At 38.8% G+C, this 12,453-nt stretch overlaps 1 protein-coding gene and 1 long non-coding RNA gene across 2 annotated transcripts; both read right to left on the minus strand.

Annotated features, from left to right (window-relative positions):
* On the minus strand, nt 1-5,063 carry LOC149112166 (uncharacterized). The gene is made up of 2 exons (XR_016207309.1): nt 4,949-5,063; nt 1-192 (listed from the first exon to the last, which is right to left on the minus strand). It is a non-coding gene; the product is annotated as an uncharacterized LOC149112166 (long non-coding RNA).
* Nucleotides 5,064-5,090: 27 nt separating this feature from the next.
* LOC149112167 (uncharacterized) lies at nt 5,091-8,022 on the minus strand. The gene has a single exon (XM_089289916.1). It carries the CDS (start codon nt 7,903-7,905, stop codon nt 6,274-6,276), a length of 1,632 nt encoding a protein of 543 aa, XP_089146042.1. The 5' UTR covers nt 7,906-8,022; the 3' UTR covers nt 5,091-6,273.
* Nucleotides 8,023-12,453: the final 4,431 nt, after the last annotated feature.

Here is a 12,453-nt window from a genome sequence, read left to right on the forward strand (position 1 = left end):
TAGTTTAATTTTCCATTTAATTTTTGTAAACCTCTTACAGAATGCAACTTTTGGTTAGGTTGCACTTCACTGTCAAGGAAGAAATCACACCAAGGTGGCTTTGCATCTTTATTATGATTTCCATTATCAGTAAAAAAAAAAATCACACTTGGACAGGTCTCTTGATCATGAGGGTATTTGCTCATTTACCACCTATAAAAAACAACATATACCGATAATGTATCATTTTTACGTGTGCTGTAAATTTTTCAATTGAAATCAGTTTGTTTTCACTTTTAGAGTGGTTTTTAAAAACGATCACAAGCACACCACCCACCCCTCAATCCCTATTCCTACCCTACAACAGTACAGCCAGGATCCCATATCAACCCCCCAACATAAGTGATCACTTACCATAATACTCCTATACTACAATACAATCTTTGTACAGACAGACCTAGATTCAAACATCAGATCTCCGACTTTTTGGTCCACTTCATCTCCATTAGGCCATGAAAGCAACCATTGCAAATGTCCTTATATTTGTTGGTCTAATTTATTGTTGCTCTCAGATTCCCCCTTCCCCTTTGATGCAATTAAATTGGTTTAAAAAAATAAACTGGTTTAAACAAATTAAAGCAGAGGTAGAAATTGAGCCATAAAATTACTATAATTTTAGTATGAGGATATTGAAATATAACTATACTATTAATATCCATATGTTCTATTGTAAAGACAGTGTAACTACTCAAATTGACCTTCATTGTCAGAGACAAAAACCTAAAAACATCTAAACACAGGTCAGTGAGGATATTGCCAGTTTTGCTTTTGCCAACAACCATTCTGCCTCAAAAATATAGAAGATAATGACAATAACAACAGAACCAATGTCTGTCAATTCAATAACCACACCAAATTCCCCTCCAAATTCCTTTCGACACCTTACAGTAAAATTTTGCCAACAGCATAAATTCAACTCAATGCTTTAACGTGCTTCTATCCTTAAATTTTTACCCCTTGAGTAAGAATTTTCAGGTCTATCACATAGAATTCCACAAAAGATTAAAAATGCTGTTTACCTTTTGCAAATATCTGCATCAGTTCCAAAGATATGAAGGTATAAAAAATAGAAATATGCAAATGAGGCGACTGATGTTGTCATACACTTAACCCAATATTACATTAGGTTGGTAGGCTTATAGTTAGAACTACAGGAAACACACCTATGGCTATAAAAATTATATACAGCCTGTATTTTCCCATGGCAACTTGCTCCTTTCCAGTCCCCTCTAACCTGATTTCACTAATTCAGTGATTTTCAGCTTGAAAAATGTTAAACGAGGCTACGACTTTGACCTTGCATGTTAATATGCTTCCTAGATCGTGCTGATGAGGCACCATTGGCAAATATCAAAATGGAAAGCTAAAGGTGGCCAGAAAAGCCTATAATCATCAGGGAAGGTTGAAACCCAGTATGTTGCCATGGTAACAAAACTGTTATGCTCATATTATGGAGGACATCTGCAAATTTCATCATAATAGCACTTTAAAACACTGTCCCTAGGAGTCCATGGTCCCTTGTATCTGGACAATAGTTCAAAACTTGCCTGGGATGGATGATCTAAACGGTAGGTGGGAGACTCCCAGAATATTGAGGAGAGTTACTAGAATGATTGTATAATTATCTCTTTGCAGGAACTCATTAGACACTAACACTACTAACATGACTGAGTTTGGACAATATATATTTTGTTTTTTGGATACATGTATACTGTTACTGGTCATACAAGAGGTACCTTGCTACTGAGTTAAGTCTTAACGTGTGTATTTTACAGGAGAAGGTCACTCCAAAAAACATAAATTTTATGTCAACGCTAATGAAAACCTTGCACTAAGGTTAGCCACTCACAGAAGTTTCAGTGTCTAAAGTGCAGGTTTTCCTTATGAAGTTTGCCTCCAAAGAAGCACCCAGGCCAAATTTTCATGACGTCATTCTGTCTGACAGATTTTGTCCTGATGGCTTGTGACAAGCCTTTTGACTACCACTCTGGGTTATGGCTGCTCTTGATCGAGACATTTTATTTTGAGCTAAACATGCTCTAAACTCCAAAATAATAGCATTGAAGATAGTGAAGAGGATAATCGCTTGGAAAAAAAAAAAAAAGATTTTGCTGACCTCTTGACAGATGCCAAGTCAGTTGCAGGTTCTTCTCCTTCCCACCAATTTCGAGTTAGACAGAATGAAGTCACATAAACACAGCCTCAGGCTGCCAAGACAGTTGCAAAATGGTGGCCTCCGAAGTCGCTTCTTAATTTCGAGATGAACTTCTTAAGGATAGCAGGCACTTCAGATGCTGAACCTTTGGTGAGTGGAAATGCTGAATATTCACTTGCTATAAGTGAAGACAAAAAAAGTAAGCTTTTTGGAGTGACCTTCTCCTTTAAACTGAAAACATGTGAGCTAAATGCAACAAAATGTATATTAAACTTGGGCCAGTTCAATGTGATTTAATACAAGGTTTAAATCAGCCACAAAAAGACTGTTAGCTACTGATATTACTTTGTGAAGGCTTCTGGAAGGGTTATACTTTTATAAAGCATCTGGCAGCAAGTACTATTTTGGTTTACTAAAGAAAGACTCTTGTTACTGCTTAAGGAAACTGTGTTGGTTACAGTAGGTGTCAAAATATTATGGCTTTGATGACATGATAATAGAGATATCAGCCTTGGTAATTTCAGGGATAGTGGATAACCAATCTCCAAATAATAGAGTTATGGGACTTCACTATCAAAGTGATGCCTGATGTTTATTATAAATTGTGTATATTAATACTCCTAAAATGTACAATCCAGAATTTTGTTTTGTGGGTAATAGCTCAAATTCATTTTCACCTCAGTGAGGTACAAATATTCTTCAAACAACCAACACTGACAATTTTAAATTACAGTGGAACTTTGTTAATCCAGTTGCTGGGCCACAAAAATCTGACCACATTAACAGTGTGGTTAAAGGGGTTCTTTAAATAAGAAAATGACCGACTGACTGAGCCTTTGTTCAAGCCAGAATCAAGAGGCCATAATAACAAGGTGGCTATGTGAATGGGGTGGCCATAAGGCAGGGTTCCACCGTAGTGATGAACATATAAGATGATCCTCTCAAACACCTACCCATGAAGATTTTGGAAAGTATAGTTTGTATAATCAGTTAGACAACACACAACTTGGGCCCAGAGCTGACTAGAGATATTCCATTTTATATCCACACCCCCTTCCCCAGCCACACTCACTAAATAAGTCAATATTTACCACCTAACAGAAAAGATAAAAGTGCAGAAATAACTCTTTCATAGCCCCGTCTAAAGCTCATGTCAACAGAGGAAGAGGGAGTGTGGAAATAAAATAGAATGGCCCTACCAGGGACCATTTATATGGTCTTGGGTACCCAAGACAACCCTTCTCCTGAGTTACCCTGGCCAAGCTAACTTTTCATTTATTTCTTTGAAAATTCAACCAACTGTTTACGTTTAGGATCATGAACCTGTCTCACCTGTGAGACAACAGGGGTGGGTGAGTTGTCTAGCCTTGGCTCATGTCATGCCTTGGCACCCTGACAGGCAGGACAACTTTTCTTTATAGAAACACTTTGGCTTGGCTAACCGGGACAACTCTTCGCATGGCGAGTGTCACATGCCTAGATTTAGAATTTAAAGCAGCAATATCAATTTACAAAGAAGAGAAAATTAACTCAGCAAAACCCACTGTGATTGAATGACTGAGGGAAACTCAAACAAATAGGGATATTGCCCATTTGATTATTCAATAAGGGTTTTGAATAGTCATGCAGGGTCAAATTCAGTCAAATGCGTGGGGAAATAAATGGCAAACAATCACTTTAAGATCAAACCAAGCTAGAATTCTCAGCCCACCCACAATGGAGCAATCACAACTGACCTTTGTGAATTATTTGATGCATGCGTATGAGACAGCCATTTTTCATTCTTTCTTTACAAGATGGAAGGTAGATGCCATTTAACCATTGATCAAATGATGAACAAAGGTCCCGTTGCTACAGAGCTACATTGTATCCCCACCAGATTAACAGAAGATGAGGTGTTGTAAACAGATCCTTTGGAAGAACTAAAAAAGCTGTGAAAACAATCTCCAGCGGCCTGTGTTTCCACAGCATCTCTTGTTGAGTCAATTTGATATATAGAACATATCTTTAAAATCTCAAAATAGTTGAATTAACTAATTATGACTACCAAAATCTGCGATTCTCCCTACCCTATTTATTACCAGAATAAAAATTTGATAACCTATTTACCACCATGGTAGCTGACACAGTTGCCCTAAACATAATTTTTGACGGCCTTTTGTTTATGGTCTTATCAATAATGATGAAAAAGTAGCTTCTTCTAAACAACATTACCCAATTCAAGACTAGAGTACAAAACCCATATCCTATTTAAGGCCAAAATGGCCAAAACTGATACCCTATTTATGACCAAAACGACTGAAAAACCATACCTTTTGGGGCCACACATACCCCAATAGTGCATATAAGGGAGTACCCCCCGTCCCGGGTCACAGTAGAAGTGGGTACTTGTCAAAAGCGGAGGTAAAGTTAAGGGCCAAGGAGCTAACCGTAAACAGGCCAACCCCCCTCTTTTGGAACTGCCCAAAGAAGTTGATCCCCAGGCCAGCGTTGCAGTTCAGACAATACAGAGGAATGTACAATTGACCACTGGATAAAATTGGAATTCTGTCCAGCATACATGTATATTTATGAACAACTTCACAGTACCCGGGGGGGTACTCCCAGAAAATTTGGTTGGGGAGTGCTTCACCCCTTTGTTGATCTCTTCGGGGAAATCTGATATCCCCAAAGCTCGCCTCTAACTCTCTACATTGCTTATATCTTACAGAGAAAAACCGTATTCAACAAGAGATACGGAAATAGGATACTAACCTTGAGTATACGCTTCAGCATGTCTTTTCCACCACACGCACGTGGATATAGAACTTCAACTGTGTTTACTTTCAGAAAAAAACGGCTTCTGTTAAATATGTTCCCGTTGTACACAGTGCAAACAATGGCCAGCAATACTTCATCCAGGTTGTTGTTAACATTATAGGCTATTGCACTTAGTGTTATCACCGAATCACGAACAATAAGAACCAAAAGTCGGAACAACACCAGTTTTGAATATGTGTAAAATCCGCCATTCGATGACAGAAGGCTCTCCGTTATTTTCCTTCAAAACAATACTAAACTGTTCTCTTTTGCCAACAGGTTTGCTTCAAAAGTCGAAGAAATGTGCCTTCAAGATATTTCTATCCTCAGTATGGAAGGACACGAACCTGATGGTTTGCAAATAGAGGAAAATCTTCCCCAATCGAAACGCCATTTTTTCGCTTTGTGAAACGAGCTGCGCGGCACCGTTTAAACCGGATGTGACGTCACTTTTTGTTGGATGATCCAGTACAAAAATTTCAGGAGTCTTCTGCCCCGCCCCTGGGTAAATTGCGCACGCGCTGATAGGGTAACTTCCAATAGATATCGGGCGCACTTCCGGTGTCTTTAAACGCTAAAGGAAACGCGGTTTTTCATTAAATCCAGCCTTTTTCGACGAATTTCGATTAAAACCAACGTTGGCAACATAGCTATGCATTCCTTTTTCGAAATCATGCTTTTTAAAGAAAATTACGAATTTTTCAATATTTTGAAATGCTCCCAAAATCTGACCTTTTAGAAATGAAACAAAATCGATGCATGGCGTAATCAGGATTTAAATTAAAATATTAAATCAATGGAAACAATCCCGAGAAAGTAATTTGGCTGGGAGCCTTTGCATTTTTTCTGTATTAGTCACATGTTCAAGGGCGTGGCCTGATGAAGTCATCACTAGTGTTACTGGTCATGAAAAAGTTGAAACACATGAAATAACTCTGAAGTAACTAAAAATGAGGAGGTTAGATGAGACTGGAGATCACAATATCGGTTAATGGGCCCTTAATACATTGTCATAAGTAGAAAAATAATCAGGAATCGTTATTTGAATAAATTTTGGTTGGAATTGTACAAAAAAATAGGTTCTTCCCCCTAAATGAGCCAAGCTAATGACGTAGCAGAACGCCGAGCCGTTTAGTGTGTGATTTGCGTTTACTCCACTAATGGCACGAAAATACAATCCATTGGAAGGCTACAACCAGTATCACGGATCTTTGTGGTCAGCAGTGTGGCACTGTTCGGTTAGAGTGGCTTGCCGCTCAAAGTCTTTGTGATCTCCAGTTTTAAGCAAACGGCATTTTACAAGGCTGATTGGAGGGCGCTTCAGAACGCTCATGCGCCATGTGTAAAAAGTTTACGCTAACCCATGGGGCTGATGAAATAGTAACTAAAACTGCCACTGTAATGTGTCTTTTCCATCTTCTTTGCCAAACAGCCATGACAGCTATATTCTGATAGCGAGTCTCGATCGCTAGAGAGACGCTAGTGAAAAGCCACTCGATCACCAGTTGAACTGAAGTTGTCATAGCAAAAGACTGTAAAAGTTCTAAGAGTGAATCGTCTTTTAAGAACATATATTGATACAAATACAAAACGCCGTTCATAGACACTATAGCAGTTGATTCATACAACATGCTCATGATTGTGATATCAGCCATTAGTCTCTCACGGCGAGGAGTACGAAAACTTCCCCAAGGAGCTGATGTTCTTTTGCAAATCACATGACAAATGTGATCAATCACAACCATTGTGCTTCGTTCTATGACTTCTGTAGCGCCGTGAATCAATCCAAGAACAGACATGGATTGTAGACTGTCAAGATCTGCCTGCAGCACTCGAAACATAATCGCTGAATGACAATACAATGGCGCTAACAAGACACACGCATAACCCGGGTGGGTAATGCTCTCTTGCTGCTGAACAAAAATTCGTGAGATTACTTTAAATAAGACTCCAACGAGAGGAGCGAAGAATGCGATTACCAGGCGTAGAACACTTTCCTTACTTTGCTTGTTATAAAGTGGGTAAATAATACATTTCACAGCATCGGCAAGAATTATAATAGATCCGAAGGGAACTGTCATTTGTAAAAACAAAGCCATCTTCTCTCTCCTTGTCCGTCGCTGACGGAAGTGATTCGTTAGAAGATAGGCTTGCCAACATACACCCATAAAAAACAAAACATAGAGTGGAAGTTTTTGCAAAGTCGAAAGCTTGGAATGAGATATTCCCAGGCCTTGTAGAACCACTCGATAAGTTGTGTCCAAGAAATATGCGAGGCAAGCCACCAGGATCAATTTTCCTTTCACCCCCATTAACTGATGTGGGCGAAAAAGAAATAAGGTGCATAAAAAAAACGAGACGTATAGAAAACCAGAGGCGATTGCAGCAGAAATTAATCTCATCCATTGGACGTTTACTGGAATGGACATCTTTGGGAGAAATTCACAGTTGTTTATAGTTTTATAACACAAATACGAGATCAACAAGTATACTGAGCCTATGATTGTGGCAGTCAGTAAAGAAATTAAAGCTCCATTGTACATTGATTTACAAACCGTTCTGAGAGCGGACGGTCTGAGTCGCTTCCAAGCCATTGCTCTATCTTCATCTTGCTGATCCTCTTGTGTTTCTTCGTTCTCTTCTGGTAAACTTGCGTCTGTAAGGCTTGCATTAATTCTGCTGGATCTTACGAAGTCTAAAGTTGTGGCTTCTCTGTCGCTGTATTCTTGATAAATACACTCCTCATTAGGATCTCCGTGACGATACCATTCATGGCCTGCCCTTTCTATAAGACTGTAGCCAAAAGACTCTGCCGTGTATTCAGGTTCTTGTGGGTTGTAGTGCTCCGTCACTCCTCGTGTAAAACTGAACAGGATATGACCAAACACCTCTATCAGTGTTCTGCTACTCATTGCTCCTCAGGGACTCGAACCGGACAAATGCTATAAATAATGAACTTCGTCCAAAGTGAGAAAAAATTACCAGTGCAGGATGTAACATGTTCGTCTTGTTTACTCCCCCTCATTTCCGCCTCATGTGATCAGTTTCGTTTCGAAAGTGATATGAAAGACATCATCGTGGTATCAGCTAAATTCATAAGAAAGGGTAAGTTAGCGAGTACATGTATACTTCAGTTGACTTGCTATCGCACTTCGATCAATGTGTTGCTACTCATTGTGTTTGGTTAGGAGATCATGCGGTTGAACAGATATTTTAAAACCCAAGGAGTAGATTTGTCAGTTCAGGAGCCCGTTTCCTAACCGACACTTGGTTAGTGATGGTCTTAGGAATAGAACAAGCAGCTTAAATGAAATTCGGTGACAATCGCAGTTGACAAACTATGTCTTCCTGTGTTATTTGCTTCAGTATCGTTCCAATCCTTTTGTGGAGAAACCAGCGGGCCGTATCACTGTTGTGTCTTGTAAAGTTATACTTTCGAATATTCACTTTTAATAAAGCGGGCTTTTGTGTTCCGCCTGTTAATTAAACAAGTACGAAAACCCCCAATTTTCGACTTTAAAAGCTAAGAAAAAGCATTTATACCAATAATGATCAATCTTTTAGCAATTCCTTTTTAGGGTTTTTTATTCGGCAAATCATAGAGTACGCATTTTCTTACGAGTCTAGAAAGTCGTTTTCACACAAAGTAAAGCCAGGTCTTCGTGTATGCTACATTCAAAATTTCCAGCCAAAAAACTGGAATCTAATTTGTCGATCTGATAGCATGATAATTTGGAATGAATGGTTAAGCAAAAGGAACTGTCTTTCCAAAGTGCACTCAAACACCTGTCAGTGTTTCGAACTTGGCTTCATTTCTGTCAGTCGCTAAATTAAAGTCCGTCTAGGTCTCGACACGTGCGTCCATGGATCGAAACTTATTTTTCTTTTCAGTTTTTTCTAGCTTTCTTTCAAGCATGATGAGGAATTTTGCCTCACGTAAAACTCAACACAGTGAACCCTGATCATGAGCAACTTCATCAGCGTGCTACTCGTGTCCGGCTGGTTTAATAAAAAATATTGGAAGTCATGGTTTGAAGTTTTCAAAGTGGATTGACTGTACCCACAACAACTATACCTACTCTTACTTTTAGCTGAATAACTCAATGATTCCGGGATTCAAAAACGTTTTTTAAAAACTTATGGTCGTCAACTTTGAAACCGTTATCTTTCAGGTGAAGTTGACGTGACTTACAAAGTACATGAAATGTTGAACTATAAGTTATCCTTTTAGGCGATATTCGTTCGTAGCTTCCTTTGTCACGTAAACTCATATTTATCATTTTGAAAAACTATTTGATTAGCATTCAGCTTACGAAGTTTCGATCAGTATCGAAGCTGTGAATAATAAAGAATCGCTTCATGCTTGTCGTTTCTACTTAGCCTGCTTCAGTCAAATTTTGTCTCGATGCAGTAGGAGTTTGTTGAGCCCGAGAGAGGCACTGGGGAAAACTGGGTCAGGAGACCTATGATATGATTAGCTACCTGTTTGAACTAAGAACTTCAGTGCCGGCTAAGATGGACAGGTATAGACATGCGGCTCTAGATCTGGAGACGGAAATGAGCGTAGCCAAGAGTAAATCTAGATTTTCGAGTGCTCTTTAAACTTTCAAGTGTATCTATAACTCGATATAAATCCAGTTATCAACGTGAAGAATCCGGCCTTTGAGTAACAATATCTCATGACAGTGACAAGTAAAAAGCTCGGTATATTACATATATAAGCAAAAAAAATCAACAAGTTGGCTAAAAAGAAACTAATGGTAGTGATATTATGTTTGATACTATAATCGCATGGCAATATTTACAAATGTAAAACCAGCAGATAAATAGAGTCCGCCAACAGGGTAATCTTTGTTTACAATATTTGCACATAAGCATGATTATTTCATTTACTGGTGACCGAGCTACAAAAATATCAGTTCTTAATATAGAAAGGGCGCGACGCTTGTCGAAACTTGGTTTTTTTAAGCCAATCGCAGAACTCAGCCAAAGCAAAACCAAAACAAATAATCCCTTTACAAAGTCATTCTAAACTTTTCTAAAGCCACTGATTTAAAATTAATCAAATAACAATAACAGCTTTATTGAAGAGCCAATGTATTTAGTATTAACTACCAATTGGGAATACAACAACAACACCAACAAAGTTAAAATTATTTACAATTAAAAAAGTAAAAAAAAAAGAAGTGTATATACAATCAATCTGCAAAAATGCATGTATAAGTAGTACATGAAAACGGTAGGCATATTATAGGTGGTCTTTAAGAATTACAGAGGTTACAACAAATATTGTTGTTGTACAGAAATGACGTGAGGTCTTTTTTCCTAATGTTCTTTTTGAATGATTCGATATCCAGAGAGCCTTACAGTTTATTATCTAGTTTCGACCATATGCGCGGTCCTTGATATCTAAGAGAATGTTTTCAATAGTTTATAGTATTAAAAGTAGGGATATCAAAATCACTATTTCTAAGTGAATAACTAGTTTCTTTCTTCTTATATAGTTCGTTAACAATACTCGGCCCAAGGCCATATTTTACTTTGTATATTTAAAATTGCTATTTTAGCCTAAAGTACACCGAACTAAGGATCATACTAGGAAACACCCCATCAGAAAAGTCACACTAAAAGCCGGCGTATTTCTCTAACTCGACTTGAAAGACAGAAATAGCACGAGGTCTTAACGTGGTGGTCGCATGGGAAACTAGAATTTACATTTTGGTACTCGAAATAAACGACCAACTTTTCGTTAGTTTTTTTTTTTTTTTTTGTCTAAGAGTAACAAATAACATTTTCTTGGTGTTTCTACTGAGTTATAGAAACACTTGTGAAAGCTTGAGAGAACCGTAGAAACACTTAAAGGCTTGTCACCTGTCCCATGATTCTGACCTAGACAGTATTTCTCAGGCTTGATCTGCAGGAACGTTTCTGTTAAACCTCTCACACTTAACATGGCACTAAATACAGAACAAGCTTTAAGAGACAGCCACCATCAAGGCGATTCTGCTGTATGTTTGGTCCAAGCTGTGTTAAATTACGACTGAGAGGTTTTAATAATAGTTATGCAATGCTCTCTCGTGTTATTAACAATTATAATCCATCAAATATTTTCGCTCCCGCGCGATTGGTCTAAATGCGTCACGTGACTGAATATTCTACAGCAAAAATTGGGAAATGTCCGAGTGATATTCCCTAATTTTCAAAACCGCAGGTGTTGCGAAAAACATCTGAAGGATAAGATACACAATAGCCTCCATTTGAGGCGAAAATATGCTCGTATATTTGCTCTTGGACATGATCTTTTCCTCAAAACTCACAGTTTTCTTTCACACTTTTCAAAAATTACACTTTTCTTCCCGTCGTTTTCGCTTCTCGGAACAGCTAATTTTGGCGGACAAATATCCGAGAATATTTTCGTATGAAATGGAGGCTATTGTTTATTTATTCCACGAGCGCGCGTTGGATTTGAGATGGAAAGTAGCCAACGAGGCACCTAGCGCCGAGTTGGCTGTAATTATCTCATATCCAACAAGCGCGAGTGGAATAATTGTCAGTAACTGAAAACGCTCCAGTAATACAGAAAACTAATCTGAAATAAAAACGCCCAAAATAATCACGCGTATACGTACGCTTATCATATTTGTAGAGCACGGTGTAATAAGCACTTAATGACTAGACTACGAGCAGTCCCTCTTTCGCTTAGTCCGTAGTGGGTGACGCGAAAGAAAACCGCGAGAAAAAAATGGCTGCGCGAAATCCTGGGGGCGAGGAGCGCGCGAAAGGAGGGACTACCACCGGCACCTAAGCCCAAGAGTTTGCCCTTTCACGGGCGAGTGATTTTTCGGTGTAGGATTTCTCATCTTGACGTCCTCTTATTATCGCTTGTTGTCAATAAGCCCGGGAGACATCCTGAATAAAATTGCAAAAACATATGCCGTGAGAATTATATCTTCGTTTAGTGTTCTTTCAGCGTAATTGCCAAAGAAGTTTTAAAAAGAAGACTGCGAATGAGGCATCTTTTAGCGATTTTCGCTGCGTCTGTAGGTGTAAATCTAAAGGTTATTGCGAAAATTTCAAATGCAGAGTGTCAACCGACAATTTACATTATGCATTTGACATAGGAGACCAACCAACTGCGGTGAAATGTTTGCCGATAGCAGCGGAAAATTTCAGGTGAATGTCCGGTTTCAAGTGAAAGTCCGGTTCAATCTTTCAACTGGACGGCAGAAAGGCCAATCTCAGAAAACTTATATTCGCTGACTTGGACGATGCTGTTGAACGGCGAAATCATTAACACGCTTGCAGCCGGGTTGGAGACGGAAAGCTTTGCCAAACAAAACACTGGATAAATTTAAATCTTTCGAAAGCCTGCTGGCAGATTCGCAAGAACATCACGGCTTGCAAAGCGCGATTCCAACGCTTCGCTTTGCTCTGGTACCGCCTCGATTTGCTCCGGTTCC

Source organism: Orbicella faveolata, unplaced genomic scaffold (genome assembly GCF_042242905.1).
Source record: "Orbicella faveolata isolate gen_17 unplaced genomic scaffold, um_ofav_v1 contig_2, whole genome shotgun sequence".
Lineage (NCBI taxonomy): Eukaryota > Metazoa > Cnidaria > Anthozoa > Scleractinia > Merulinidae > Orbicella > Orbicella faveolata.